The sequence below is a fragment of the Coregonus lavaretus genome (genome assembly GCF_964263955.1).
Source record: "Coregonus lavaretus genome assembly, contig: HAP1_SCAFFOLD_693, whole genome shotgun sequence".
Lineage (NCBI taxonomy): Eukaryota > Metazoa > Chordata > Actinopteri > Salmoniformes > Salmonidae > Coregonus > Coregonus lavaretus.
The window spans coordinates 81,681-97,500 of NW_028166532.1; the positions used below are offsets into that span (position 1 = coordinate 81,681).

The 15,820-nt window shown below is 47.4% G+C and overlaps 1 protein-coding gene and 1 pseudogene across 4 annotated transcripts in view; one reads left to right on the forward strand and one right to left on the reverse strand.

Annotated features, from left to right (window-relative positions):
- The first annotated feature begins 45 nt into the window (after window positions 1-45).
- LOC311114595 (protein Flattop-like) lies at window positions 46-3,220 on the forward strand (annotated as a pseudogene). The gene is made up of 6 exons: window positions 46-399; window positions 645-820; window positions 906-968; window positions 1,149-1,226; window positions 1,489-1,695; window positions 2,533-3,220. The product of its transcript is annotated as a protein Flattop-like (transcript).
- A 6,916-nt stretch (window positions 3,221-10,136) lies between these two features.
- LOC311114593 (AP-4 complex subunit beta-1-like) overlaps window positions 10,137-15,820 on the reverse strand; it is a 35,171-nt gene continuing 29,487 nt past the window's right edge. For all 3 annotated transcript variants that reach the window (XM_084189834.1, XM_084189833.1, XM_084189835.1), the window contains 3 exons: window positions 11,781-12,083; window positions 11,557-11,657; window positions 10,137-11,279 (listed from right to left, as the gene is read on the reverse strand). In XM_084189834.1, coding sequence (XP_084045960.1) covers window positions 10,635-11,279; window positions 11,557-11,657; window positions 11,781-12,083 — 1,049 coding nt within the window. In that variant the 3' untranslated portion in view covers window positions 10,137-10,634. The remainder of the gene's footprint in view (window positions 11,280-11,556; window positions 11,658-11,780; window positions 12,084-15,820) is intronic.

Sequence of the window (15,820 nt, forward strand, 5' to 3'; positions counted from 1 at the left end):
AGCGTAATATCCTGCTACCAGGAGAACGGTAATAAACAACACGATAGCGTGCCAGCGTAATATCCTGCTACTAGGAGAACGGTAATAAACAACACGATAGCGTGCCAGCGTAATATCCTGCTACTAGGAGAACCGTAATAAACAACACGATAGTGTTCCAGCGTAATATCCTGCTACTAGGAGAACCGTAATAAACAACACGATAGTGTTCCAGCGTAATATCCTGCTACCAGGAGAACGGTAATAAACAACACGATAGTGTTCCAGCGTAATATCCTGCTACTAGGAGAACCGTAATAAACAACACGATAGTGTTCCAGCGTAATATCCTGCTACTAGGAGAACCGTAATAAACAACACGATAGTGTTCCAGCGTAATATCCTGCTACCAGGAGAACGGTAATAAACAACACGATAGCGTGCCAGCGTAATATCCTGCTACCAGGAGAACCGTAATAAACAACACGATGTGTTTGTTCTGTGGTGCCGCTGCAGGTCTGGCCAGCTTGATGTCCCTCTACTGGTAGGGCTGGCTCAGTAGTGGCCCTACACAACAGACACTTGCATTCTGTTACCCAAATAGCACAGTCAATATTTCTGTTTTTGTAACAGATACTGATGTTGATGTTATGGGTATGTAACAGCTCAACTTGTGACTGAGTTCAGCTTCAAACTGGAGAAGTCTAAAACGTACCAGGTCTAGAACTCCCTGCAGTACTCCGCTGTTGCTATGCGACCTGTCAACAACAAACAGAGTCGCTAGCTAGGCTAGTTAGCTAGCCGCTAGGTAAGGATGTCGTCGGGTTACTCAGCTAACCAGGTAAAAACGATCAAATTCATTCATTAAAAACACACCTTTTTTTTTATTGTGTAGAGCAGTTAACATGTGCTGTTGTGTGTTTCAGTATGAAAATGCTTTCAACTCGCAGAAACTGCAGAATTGGACTCTGCCAAAGCATTTCAAGGAGGTAATTTAAGCAAGGCACTCAACCCTAATTGCTCTTGTAAGTCGCTCTGGAAAAGAGCGTCTGCTAAATGACAAAAATGTAAATGTCACTTACAGTACCTAGCATGTTGATTGTGAATTGTGCAAGGCATTACTTTCTCCCCATTTGAAATCAACTGTGTGTGTGTGTGTGTATATATAGAGGCCCTCTGCAGCAGAGGGTCACACCATCTTCATTGCCAGTGACCGTGGACATCTCCTACCAGGAGTGAAGGCAAAGGTTAGTGAACACACACACACTGAGACCTGTATATGCCTGTATGTTTATGTGCTTATGTATGTCTGTCTGTGCTTAATTATGTATGTGTGTGTGTGTGTGTGTGTGTGTGTGTGTGTGTGTGTGTGTGTGTGTGTGTGTGTGTGTGTGTGTGTGCGTGCGTGCGTGCGTGCGTGCGTGCGTGCGTGCGTGCGTGCGTGCGTGCGTGCGTGCGTGCGTGCGTGCGTGCGTGCGTGCGTGCGTGCGTGCGTGTGCGTGCGTGTAGCGTGGCAGTGCGTGGCCAGGTTTTAAGGGGACGTGGGAGCTGCCTGCTCGTCTCCCTCCTGCCTCCATCAACCCCACGGCTCGCTCTGAGGAGGGGAGACAGCGTCTCACACACACATACACAAACTCCAGACTGGACGTCCACACACACAGGGCCGCCAAAACCACCAGCAATCCAGCCGCAGACGGCCAGACGGAAGAGGATCAGGTTAGAGACACTCTCTCATCTCTTTTCCCCTCCTCTGCTATCCCCTCTTCCGTCTTTCATCCTCTGTCCTCTTCTCTCTCTCCTCTTCTCCTCTCCTCCTCTCCTCTCTTCTCCCACATGCTCTCTTCTCCTCTCCTCTCCCTCCTCTCCTCTTCCATCTCTCCACTCCCCTCCTCTCCCCTCTTCCCCTTTATGCTCTCCTCTCCTCTATGCTCCACTCTCCTTCTCTCTCCTCTCTTCTCCTCCTCTCCTCTCTCCTCTCTTCATGCTCTCCTCTCCTCCTCTCTCCTCCTTCATACTCTCCTCTCCCCCTCTCCTCTTCTCTCCTCTCTCTTCTCCTCTCTCCTCTCCTCATGTCTCTTCTCCGCTCTCCTCCTTTATGCTCTCCTCTCTCTTCTCTTCACCTCTCTCTTCTCCTCTCCTCCTCTATGCTCTCCTCTCTCCTCTCCTCTTCTTTCCTCTCTTCTCCTTCATGCTCTCCTCTCCTCTTCTCCTCTCCTCACCTGTTCTCTCTCCTCTCCTCTTCTCTTCTCCTTCATGCTCTCCTCGCCTCTCCCTTATGCTCCCTTCCTCTCCTCTCCTCTCTTCTACTTTATCCTCTCCTCCCTCCCCTCACTTCTCCTTCATGCTCTCCTCTCCTCTCCTCTCCCACATGCTCTCTTCTCCTCCTCTCCTCTTTTTTTCTCTTCTCTCTCTTCTCCTCCTCTCTTCTCCTCTCTCCTTCTCTCTCCTCTTCTTTTCTCCTCACCTCTCTCCTTTCTTCTCCACTCTCCTTCACCCTCTCCTCTCTTCTTCTCTCTCCTCTCCTGTCCCTCATTCTCTTTGTTCCACATACAGACCTGCAATGCCCCAACCTCAGAGAGACCAGTCACGGGACAATCATGTCCTAGGGAGAGACCGTTGAATCAAGCCTCAGAGAGAGCATCCTCCCACCCTGACACTCAGCAAGAGGAGAGATCAGCCGCTAGAGGCAACACCTCGGCTGGAGAGAGATCAGCCGCTAGAGGCAACACCTCGGCTGGAGAGAGATCAGCCGCTAGAGGGAACACCTCGGCTGGAGAGAGATCAGCCGCTAGAGGCAACACCTCGGCTGGAGAGAGATCAGCCGCTAGAGGCAACACCTCGGCTGGAGAGAGATCAGCCGCTAGAGGGAACACCTCGGCTGGAGAGAGATCAGCCGCTAGAGGCAACACCTCGGCTGGAGAGAGATCAGCCGCTAGAGGCAACACCTCGGCTGGAGAGAGATCAGCCGCTAGAGGGAACACCTCGGCTGGAGAGAGATCAGCCACCTCACAAGTCTAGAGGAGAGAGCGCAGTTAGCCAGAGAGAGAGAAAACCCTCTTCAGCTGCTCAATAGAATCCCAGATTAGTCAACATATCTACCTTCCTCTTCCTCTCTCTCCCCCATCTCTCTTTCTCTCCCCTCCTCTTTCTCTCGAGCAGTCTCACAACCATAACTATATTTTGTTTCCTGATGTGCTGAGACACTAACAGAATCATACAACATTAAAACTCTGTAAAACCATTTCCTGTGTGTGTGTCAGGGACGGTTGTGTTTGAGGAAAACAGTGAAAGTATTCGCATAGATTTGTATTTTTTTAAATATAAATACAAATTTGGGATCAGGCAGACAGACAGAAAGGCAGGTAGACGACCCTTGATTTTCCCTGATATAGCGTATGTCTGGAGTTCCCTGACCAAGTGATAAGTGTGAGTAGCACATATCAGCAGCATCACAACATAGCAGCAGCATCACAACATAGCAGCAGCATCACAACATAGCAGCAGCATCACAACATAGCAACATAGCAGCAGCATCATTACATTTACATTTCAGTCATTTAGCAGACGCTCTTATCCAGTTAGTGAATGCATAGTGGCACCCCGTGGGAAACGAACCCACATCCCTGCCGGCCAAACCCTCCCCTACCTTGGACGACGCTGGACCAATTGTGTGCCGCCCATGGTTCTCCCGGTTGCGGCCGGCTGCGACAGAGCCTGGACTCGAAGTGATCTCTAGTGGCACAGCTAGCACTGCGATGCAGTGCCTTAGACCACTGCGCCACTCGGGAGTCATCACAACATATCAGCAGCATCACAACATATCATCATAACATATCAGCAGCATCATAACATATCAGCAGCATCATCACAACATGTCACACATTAATAAATCACACTCCACATGTACACAATGTAGAACAATAGCATCAAATTAGTAGACGTTCCTAATATAACATCTAAAATAAAGATTTAAGAAACAAATTATTTCATAAATAAACTAAAGTAAAAAAATAAAATAACAACAACAAAATAACAATAACGAGGCTATATACAGGGGTTACCGGTACTGAGTCAATGGGCTGGGATACAGGTTAGTCCAGGTAATAACGAGGCTATATACAGGGGTTACCGGTACCGAGTCAATGGGCTGGGATACAGGTTAGTCCAGGTAATAACGAGGCTATATACAGGGGTTACCGGTACCGAGTCAATGGGCTGGGATACAGGTTAGTCCAGGTAATAATGAGACTATATACAGGGGGTACCGGTACTGAGTCAATGTGCAGGAGTACAGGTTAGTCAAGGTAATTGAGGTAATATGTACATGTACACTACCGTTCAAAAGTTTGGGGTCACTTAGAAATGTCCTTGTTTTCAAAAAAATAAAAAATGTTGTCCATTAAAATAACATCACATTGATCAGAAATACAGTGTAGACATTGTTAATGTTGTAAATGGCTGGTAGCTGGAAACGGCTGATTTCTAATGGAATATCTACAGAGGCCCAGTATCAGCAACCACCAGTCCTGTGTTCCAATGGCACGTTGTGTTTGCTAATCCAAGTGTATCATTTTAAAAGGCTAATTGATCATTAGAAAACATTTTTTCAATGATGTTAGCACAGCTGAAAACTGTTGTGCTGATTAAAGAAGCAAAAAACTGGCCTTCTTGAGACTAGTTGTGTATCTGGAGCATCAGCAATTGCGGGTTCGATTACAGGCTCAAAATGGCCAGAAACAAATAACTTTCTTCTGAAACTCGTCAGTCTATTCTTGTTCTGAGAAATGAAGGCTATTCCATACGAGAAATTGCCAAGGAACTGAAGATCTTGTACAACGCTGTGTACTACTCCCTTCACAGAACAGCGCAAACTGGATCTAAGCAGAATAGAAAGAGGAGTGGGTTTTCAGCTGTGCTAACATAATTGCAAAAGGGTTTTCTAATGATTAGTTAGCCTTTTTAAATGATAAACATGGATTAGCAAACACAACGTGCCATTGGGACACAGGACTGGTGGTTGCTGATAATGGGCCTCTGTACGCCTATGTAGATATTCCATTAAAAATCAGCCGTTTCCAGCTAGAATAGCCATTTACAACATTAACAATGTCTACACTATATTTCTGAACAATTTCTGATGTTATTTTAATGGGCAAAAAATTTGCTTTTCTGTCGAAAAAACAAGGACATTTCTAAGTGACCCCAAACTTTTGAACGGTAGTGTACATACCCCCAACAAGAAGCCATGGATTACAGGCAACATCCACACTGAGCTAAAGGGTAGAGCTGCCGCTTTCAAGGAGCGGGACTCTAACCCGGACGCTTATAAGAAATCCCGCTATGCCCTCCGACGAACCATCAAACAGGCAAAGAGTCAATACCGGACTAAGATTGAATCGTACTACACCGGCTCCGACGCTCGTCGGATGTGGCAGGTCTTGCAAACTATTACGGACTACAAAGGGAAGCCCAGCCACGAGCTGCCCAGTGACACAAGCCTACCAGACGAGCTAAATTACTTCTATGCGCACTTCGAGGCAAGCAACACTGAAGCATGCATGAGAGCACCAGCTGTTCCGGACGACTGTGTGATCATGCTCGCCGATGTGAGCAAGACCTTTAAACAGGTCAACATCAATTATCTAACCAAACTTTACCTTCTGATCACTGGAGTCAGGTAGTAGATGTGTTTAGCACAAAGGCTTTCAAAGGCTGTATTGCCACCACCTACCGTATGGGGTAGTTCGCGGTACTACAATGAAAAGAAAGGAGAGGATCGTCAGTGACGCTCCTTGGACACTTGCTGCATTCAGACCCTTCTCTGACCAGTTATCAATACTCTTCTCCACCTCGATATAAGAGATCAGAGTTGAGTGTTCCTCAGCTAAAGCTTACTAAAAGCTCTACACAGACGCAAGATTCGGAGTGTTGCAATGTCGTTTTTCATCACAGAAGGGGTGGCTCCTTGTAAAACGCTCCGGCATTCTACATAGTTTTTTACTACCTGAAAACTGACAAGCTGTATCATCATTCCTTGCGCAGCCGTAGGGGCGGTGTTGTCGCCTGGGTCCTTGATCTGATCTATAGGCTATTTATCGAAGTAGCCTATTTTGCATTGATAACCAAATATAATCTCAGTGACCATTCAAACAGTAAACCAAACAACAACAATCCACCCAAAAAGGTATTTAGTTTAGAAGTAATAACTAGTGATTACAGGCTGTTGTGAAATGGTAAAACCTGCTGTAGCCAACTAGCTATCCATGTGCTTTTTTTCTCCATGATCATAACATGATTTTCTATTTTTAGCTGATATGGGAATGAATACACAAGCAACATATCAAACTGGGATGTTTTAGGTTACACCGGCAAGTAGACTAATATTTGTCATGGACTTTTTTTTAAATGATATATCTGATCATTTCACATGGAGATGTGGGGCGCTAAAACGGCTAGCTAGCTTGCTATGTTTTTAGCCAGGCTAAAGCCAGCTAGCCAGATTTAAAAGTCTGCCGAACGGCATGTAGCCAGGCTGCCAGGTTGAATTACTGCTTTTCTACACAATTTAAAAACTCTAAAATGATATTTGGAGAACAACAAAAACAAACAAAAATTACCCCAGCCATTAGTTGTCACCGCAATATCAGATTTAAAAGTCTGGAAGAACGGCATGTACGATGTCAACTCAACCTCATCATAAATGGACTTATTTACAGTGCAACATGAAACAGATGCATAACACACTGTCGTATCGGGTGAATGGTGGCATATTATTGCTGTCAACAAAGAGTCAGCTTAGGCTGCATCGTGTTAGAGGCTTTTATTAAAATCACGAGGTTACAGCATAAGTTACAGGTGACATGACACCCGGAGAGCGACGCCTCAGAATGGCTGCTCGTTCTGACTTTCTTCTTCGTTTTCCCCCCTATTTATAAACAATGATGCTCCCTCTTCTGGCCAATCACCAGTCTCCCCTGTCTACAACACACTTCCTGTCTGTTGTACGTGACGTTACACTAAAACATATACTAACATAAACAACATTCCATTTCTTCATGAAAAACATTTAACAAAGACATAATCTTCATATACGATAACACACTATCAAGTCCGACTTCAAATGTCGACATCCATAGGCGGCTCATGAGTTTCACGTTTGGGGAAGCATGCATCTATCATCGCATTTGCAGACTAATGTAAGATAGGCTAGTATTCCTAATGTGATGAGTCATAATTTAGACTGATAATATACCTCAATCACTGTAAGCAGAAATGACGGTTCTGAACATGCCTGAGCCCGTAATGACGCAGAAATGATGGTTCTGAACATGCCTGAGCACGTAATGACAGAGTAGTATGTTCCTCTTTCATTTCACAGGAAAATATTGGTCTTATATAAACACGTCATGTAATTCTAATACACTTAATATGACTTGGAGACATAAGCACCGGCTTTTTTAATACGACACAAATTAGTAGCCTACTCTGCTGACACTGACAAACAGATCAGTAAAAACGACCTTGTCTTGAAAAAAACCGTCTAAAAAGTTTATTGGTCATGTACATGGATTTGTAGATGTTATCACAGGTGCAGTGAAATGTTGTCTTTCTAGCTGCAACAGTGAAGTAATATCTCATGCTCGTGTTTCAAGGGATAGAGGAGATACCTCGTCAGTTGATAGGGGAGATACCTCGTCAGTTGATAGAGGAGATACCTCGTCAGTTGATAGGGGAGATACCTCGTCAGTTGATAGGGGAGATACCTCGTCAGTTGATAGGGGAGATACCTCGTCAGTTGATAGAGGAGATACCTCGTCAGTTGATAGGGGAGATACCTCGTCAGTTGATAGGGGAGATACCTCGTCAGTTGATAGGGGAGATACCTCGTCAGTTGATAGGGGAGATACCTCGTCAGTTGATAGGGGAGATACCTCGTCAGTTGATAGGGGAGATACCTCGTCAGTTGATAGGGGAGATACCTCGTCAGTTGATAGGGGAGATACCTCGTCAGTTGATAGGGGAGATACCTCGTCAGTTGATAGGGGAGATACCTCGTCAGTTGATAGGGGAGATACCTCGTCAGTTGATAGGGGAGATACCTCGTCAGTTGATAGGGGAGATACCTCGTCAGTTGATAGGGGGGATACCTCGTCAGTTGCACAACTGAATGCATTCAACTGAAATGTGTTTTCCGCATTTAACCCAACCCCTCTGAATCAGAGTGTCTGTGTGAAGGGTCCGTTTCAGGTTGTCAGTGATGTGAATAGGGGAGACACTAATTCCACAACATGACGTCCATCTAGCCTGGAGGAGGGAATTATTGTCCCCCAAAAAACGTTCCAGCGGACTGATCCAATGATAAAGACAGTGAATATGAGTCACCAGGATATGGCCGATGCGCTCCGCTGGTTACTGTTCACTCAACTGGGAGTTGAGAACTAGAGACAGATTCATCTTTTCTTTGTCTTCTCTTTCCAGCAACAGCCATTTGGATTCTAAACTATGTTTTACCTACGATTGTATTTTGAAATATTGTGATAGGCCTATTTAACTAATTTTCACTGACCCCGGCAACTCAACAATCAGCTATCTGCCCAGAGCGCTGACCAAATTGCACGCTTAAACAACTGGCACTGGGAGAATCTCAATTGCATTCTCCTCGCCTCCTTCTCAAAACCCATTGGAGGAGAAGATTAGAGGGGAAGGACCTTTGGCTTTCTCATCCAATTGGTTTTGAGAAGGAGGCGAGGAGAATGCAATTGAGATTCTCCCATAGTCTCTGCTCTCTGCTAAGAGAAAGGCAGGCAGGCAGTTTCTCTCCAAACGATGCTCCGAACGGTCCTAAAGCCAGCCAATAGATCAATACGCTAAACAGCCATTGCATTTTAAATCGGGAATGGAATGATTTTAGTCTACTTTTTTGTAGCCTACTTTTACATGTTTGGTATTGAGCTAGGGAATGGCAACTGCCCTACCCAACTGACAGCTGTCCAATAGGCTGATCTATAGCCTGGGTACCAGTCTGTTTCTGACCTATAGCCTGGGTACCAGTCTGTTTCTGACCTATAGCCTGGGTACCAGTCTGTTTCTGACCTATAGCCTGGGTACCAGCCTGTTTCTGACCTATAGCCTGGGTACCAGTCTGTTTCTGATCTATAGCCTGGGTACCAGTCTGTTTCTGACCTATAGCCTGGGTACCAGTCTGTTTCTGACCTATAGCCTGGGTACCAGTCTGTTTCTGATCTATAGCCTGGGTACCAGTCTGTTTCTGACCTATAGCCTGGGTACCAGTCTGTTTCTGACCTATAGCCTGGGTACCAGTCTGTTTCTGACCTATAGCCTGGGTACCAGTCTGTTTCTGACCTATAGCCTGGGTACCAGTCTGTTTCTGACCTATAGCCTGGGTACCAGTCTGTTTCTGACCTATAGCCTGGGTACCAGTCTGTTTCTGACCTATAGCCTGGGTACCAGTCTGTTTCTGACCTATAGCCTGGGTACCAGTCTGTTTCTGACCTATAGCCTGGGTACCAGTCTGTTTCTGACCTATAGCCTGGGTACCAGTCTGTTTCTGACCTATAGCCTGGGTACCAGTCTGTTTCTGACCTATAGCCTGGGTACCAGTCTGTTTCTGACCTATAGCCTGGGTACCAGTCTGTTTCTGACCTATAGCCTGGGTACCAGTCTGTTTCTGACCTATAGCCTGGGTACCAGTCTGTTTCTGATCTATAGCCTGGGTACCAGTCTGTTTCTGATTTATAGCCACTTTAGCAATTACAGAGAAAAAGGATTGGAATGTTAGGAGAAACAGGTTCTGGATTTCAGGCTAGCTGACCACTTCCTGTCTGACCACTTCCTGTCTGACCACTTCCTGTGTAAATAGTTGTCTCTATAGACCTTCTCTAGTCTGACCAACTCCTGTGTAAATAGTTGTCTCTATAGACCTTCTCTAGTCTGACCAACTCCTGTGTAAATAGTTGTCTCTATAGACCTTCTCTAGTCAGAGTTGAGTGAACTGGTCTGTCTGACAGCTTCAGCCTGCTCTATGACAGGGTTTCCCAACTGGTGGCCCACGGCTAAATCTCCTTGATGATCCCTGGCATATGGCATGGTAAACAGTTACTACACACACAAACAAATAGCCCACACACACACCCAAAGAGTGTATCCAATTCCATCATTTTTATTGTTTTTACAAGAACCACATCAATGTTGTGTGTTGAGGCTGTGTGTGGGGACAGGCTGTGTGTGGGGACAGGCTGTGTGTGGGGACAGGCTGTGTGTGGGGACAGGCTGTGTGTGGGGACAGGCTGTGTGTGGGGACAGGCTGTGTGTGTTGAGGCTGTGTGTGGGGACAGGCTGTGTGTGGGGACAGGCTGTGTGTGTGTTGAGGCTGTGTGTGGGGACAGGCTGTGTGTGGGGACAGGCTGTGTGTGTTGAGGCTGTGTGTGGGGACAGGCTGTGTGTGGGGACAGGCTGTGTGTGGGGACAGGCTGTGTGTGGGGACAGGCTGTGTGTGGGGACAGGCTGTGTGTGGGGACAGGCTGTGTGTGGGGACAGGCTGTGTGTGGGGACAGGCTGTTTGTGTGTTCAGGCTGTGTGTGGGGACAGGCTGTGTGTGGGGACAGGCTGTGTGTGGGGACAGGCTGTTTGTGTGTTCAGGCTGTGTGTGGGGACAGGCTGTGTGTGGGGACAGGCTGTGTGTGGGGACAGGCTGTGTGTGGGGACAGTGTGTGTAGAACAGTAGTCAGAACAGACAGGAATCCTCTCAGAGCTGTCTGGTCTCCTGGATGCTGTCTCATCATCACCATCATGCCTCCCTCCCCCTCTCCTTCTCCCTCCCCCTCTCTCTCCCCCTCTTTCTCCCCCTCTCCCTCCCCCTCTCCTTCTCCCTCCCCCTCTCCTTCTCCCTCCCCCTCTCTCTCCCCTTCCCCCTCTTTCTCTTTCTCTCCCTCCCCCTCTCCCTCCCCCTCTTTCTCCCCCCCTCTCTCTCCCTCCCCCTCTTTCTCTCCCTCCCCCTCTTTCTCCCCCTCTCCCTCTCCTTCTCCTCCAGTGTGTAGTAGTTCTGCCAGTATGAGTGTGTGTGGTGGCGTTGTAGAGAGGTGTGAGGCGTGTGAGTGTGAGGTGTGTGTGTGTGAGGTGTGTGTGTGTGAGGCGTGTGTGTGTGAGGCGTGTGTGTAGAGGTACACCCTCCAGGGGTGTGTGTTTGGGGGGGTGAAGGCCAGCGTCTGGATGTTGACCAGCCGTAGTGCCACCTGCAGGCTCTCCGGGGAACAGCGGGGAACAGGACACGCCACACACACCTAGAAAACAACAACAAATAAACAAATAGTCATTAACACGACACACACTGTGACAAACACCTAGAGAAAACAGACCCAGAAACCAACTGGCACCCCCAGTGTGTAATACTAACACTGTGACAGTTGATGAAACTTCCTGTTTCTCTGTGTGTATCACTAGCAGGACATGTTGCAGCGATACCAAGTGAGTGTTGGCCGATATTAGCTTTTGTATCATACAATTGTTCTAATATCCTCTTTTACGCAAATTCCTCTACACACACACACACACACTCACCTCCAGACACGCCCCCTTCTCCAGCTGCAGCCACAGGCGTTCAAACTCCTCAGGGATCAGAGCTGGAGACACAGACAGACTCAGAGCTCCACTACTGCAGTCTGGAGAAGGGGGAGGACGAGAGATGTTTAGGAAAACATGACATACGCACATCCGTGGTCTCTGAGCAGGTGGTGGATGTCAAAACATGTTCTTCCCAGCAGCCGAAGCAGACAGATTATCACCTGGGAGGTGGGGGTCTCCTGGCGTAGAGGTCATGGGTTCAGGGTTAGAGGTCAGGGTGGAGGGGTTGGGGGTCGCGGGGTCAGAGTTCCCCACGGTAGAGGCTCTGAGGGTTAGAGGCTCCAGGGTATTGAACCTGGATGCCCATTGGCTGATGGGCTCAGGGGGCCGTCCAATCAGAGGCCCCAGAGAGGGGTCTGACCGCCGTCCACCCTGGAGGACACGACGGACCTCCTCAATCCCACAATGCAACAGCCGGTAGTACAGCAGGGCCTGGTCACGTACACACATGTCTACCTCCTCCTCTGAAACACACAGATAGTTGTTCATGTGAAGCCTGCCAAATATATTTCCCATATTAATAAAGTCATAAACTAAATGTGTAAAGTGTGTGTACGTATGCAGTAGTGTGTGTGCGTATGCAGTAGTGCGTGTGCGTATGCAGTAGTGTGTGTACGTATGCAGTAGTGTGTGTGCGTATGCAGTAGTGTGTGTACGTATGCAGTAGTGCGTGTACGTATGCAGTAGTGCGTGTACGTATGCAGTAGTGCGTGTACGTATGCAGTAGTGCGTGTGCGTATGCAGTAGTGTGTGTGCGTATGCAGTAGTGTGTGTACGTATGCAGTAGTGTGTGTGCGTATGCAGTAGTGCGTGTACGTATGCAGTAGTGTGTGTACGTATGCAGTAGTGTGTGTACGTATGCAGTAGTGTGTGTACGTATGCAGTAGTGTGTGTGCGTATGCAGTAGTGTGTGTGCGTATGCAGTAGTGTGTGTGCGTATGCAGTAGTGTGTGTGCGTATGCAGTAGTGTGTGTACGTATGCAGTAGTGTGTGTACGTATGCAGTAGTGTGTACGTATGCAGTAGTGTGTGTGCGTATGCAGTAGTGCGTGTACGTATGCAGTAGTGCGTGTACGTATGCAGTAGTGTGTGTACGTATGCAGTAGTGCGTGTACGTATGCAGTAGTGTGTGTATGTATGCAGTAGTGTGTGTACGTATGCAGTAGTGTGTGTGCGTATGCAGTAGTGCGTGTACGTATGCAGTAGTGTGTGTACGTATGCAGTAGTGCGTGTACGTATGCAGTAGTGCGTGTACGTATGCAGTAGTGTGTGTACGTATGCAGTAGTGCGTGTACGTATGCAGTAGTGTGTGTACGTATGCAGTAGTGTGTGTACGTATGCAGTAGTGTGTGTGCGTATGCAGTAGTGCGTGTACGTATGCAGTAGTGTGTGTACGTATGCAGTAGTGTGTGTACGTATGCAGTAGTGTGTGTGCGTATGCAGTAGTGCGTGTACGTATGCAGTAGTGTGTGTACGTATGCAGTAGTGCGTGTACGTATGCAGTAGTGTGTGTACGTATGCAGTAGTGTGTGTACGTATGCAGTAGTGTGTGTACGTATGCAGTACTGTGTGTGCGTATGCAGTAGTGCGTGTACGTATGCAGTAGTGTGTGTACGTATGCAGTAGTGTGTGTACGTATGCAGTAGTGTGTGTACGTATGCAGTAGTGTGTGTACGTATGCAGTAGTGTGTACGTATGCAGTAGTGTGTGTACGTATGCAGTAGTGTGTACGTATGCAGTAGTGTGTGTACGTATGCAGTAGTGTGTGTGCGTATGCAGTAGTGCGTGTACGTATGCAGTAGTGTGTGTACGTATGCAGTAGTGTGTGTACGTATGCAGTAGTGTGTGTACGTATGCAGTAGTGTGTGTACGTATGCAGTAGTGTGTGTGCGTATGCAGTAGTGCGTGTACGTATGCAGTAGTGTGTGTACGTATGCAGTAGTGTGTGTGCGTATGCAGTAGTGTGTGTACGTATGCAGTAGTGTGTGTACGTATGCAGTAGTGTGTGTACGTATGCAGTAGTGTGTGTACGTATGCAGTAGTGTGTGTGCGTATGCAGTAGTGTGTGTACGTATGCAGTAGTGTGTGTGTTCTAGGGCTGTGCGATAAAGCCAAAATATATCACGGTATTTAAAAAATATATATAATGTGAGACGGTATTTTATGTTTTTGAATAAAAAAAGTTATACATTCGCTTTATGAATGGTACGTGACCCTAGGTTGGCAACAAACATTCTCATTGTTTTATTCAACCCCCCACAACAACAACAAAAAATCAGCATTTCCTGCACTCATTTGAGATAATTTCCACACTTATAGGCCATTTTGACCAAATGTTGCAATTGCGATTTGACTTGCGATTTAGAGCAAACCACTTGAGTGAACTGATGGCATCATGGAGGTAGAATATAATCGTGGACACTTTGAATACAGCGTTGTTTGACATGACAACGAATGGAAATGCCAGGGGGGAGTTATTGTGACAGGTTAGGAACCAAAACGGTTAAGTGTTTCCTAGGGGGACACAATCTTTGGCTACATTAAATGTTTTCTCTTAGCTACTTCATGTAGCGAACATATTCACGCTTCGCCTATTCCTCTCTGATTCAGAAGATACTGTTGCCTGAACAACATGCTGATCTAAGGCCGACACGCGTGCAACATTGCAGAAGAACAAAAAGTGGTTGCATAATTGTCTATGCAAAAGGTGCACTCTGAACCACTGTACATGGGCCTTGAATAAAAATATATATATATAAAATAAAGTGCATGTTTTCTGGAGAACAAAGGAGAGTTGAACAAAAATAATGATCTGAATGCACAGAACATCACTGTGAGCCATACAATATTAATGTATAAGTCCCTCTGGCCCTTTCCCTGCATTAATGAGAGAAATTACACTTTCTGTCTCCTGCCAATGCTTTGAACTTTCCACAAATGGTGTGAGAGCAACTCTGAGACATTGGTGCAGGTGTTCATTGGTGAGCCTGGTGCGGTATTTGTTTTGAATAAAGTTCATTGTGGAGAAGGCTGATTCACAGCTGTCTGTGGAGCCAAACATGGTCTGGATGTGTAGCGCCAGCTGTCTGTGGATCCAAACATGGTCAGGATGTGTAGCGCCAGCTGTCTGTGGAGCCAAACATGGTCTGGATGTGTAGCGCCAGCTGTCTGTGGATCCAAACATGGTCCGGATGTGTAGCGCCAGCTGTCTGTGGATCCAAACATGGTCCGGATGTGTAGCGCCAGCTGTCTGTGGATCCAAACATGGTCCGGATGTGTAGCGCCAGCTGTCTGTGGATCCAAACATGGTCCGGATGTGTAGCGCCAGCTGTCTGTGGAGCCAAACATGGTCCGGATGTGTAGCGCCAGCTGTCTGTGGATCCAAACATGGTCTGGATGTGTAGCGCCAGCTGTCTGTGGATCCAAACATGGTCAGGATGTGTAGCGCCAGCTGTCTGTGGAGCCAAACATGGTCTGGATGTGTAGCGCCAGCTGTCTGTGGAGCCAAACATGGTCTGGATGTGTAGCGCCAGCTGTCTGTGGAGCCAAACATGGTCCGGATGTGTAGCGCCAGCTGTCTGTGGAGCCAAACATGGTCCGGATGTGTAGCGCCAGCTGTCTGTGGAGCCAAACATGGTCAGGATGTGTAGCGCCAGCTGTCTGTGGATCCAAACGTGGTCTGGATGTGTAGCGCCAGTTTCCTGAACAGGGACATCAGCTGCAGGCGCCATCTTTCCCCAGAAAGGGACGGGGTCACGATCACCAGCCAGCTCCTTCAGAGCCAATCACCAGCCGGCTCCTTCAGAGCCAATCACCAGCCGGCTCCTTCAGAGCCAATCACCAGCCGGCTCCTTCAGAGCCAATCACCAGCCGGCTCCTTCAGAGCCAATCACCAGCCTGCTCCTTCAGAGCCAATCACCAACCGGCTCCTTCAAAGCCAATCACCAGCCGGCTCCTTCAAAGACACATTTTCTTGCAGCTCAATCAACTCCATTTGCAGTGATGCAACATCTACCCATCTGAAGATCCGTTTTGCTTCTTCTGACAACTTTGTCACATTTGTGTCCAATAAGGGGTTCTGGATGAGCAGCAGCAGTTCTCCTCCAACAGTGAAGTCATCAAAGCGAGCCTTGAAGTTCTCCAGCAGCTCCTGGATGAAACCAACCTGGTTGGGAACATCTTTGTCTCCCTGCGTTTGGGCC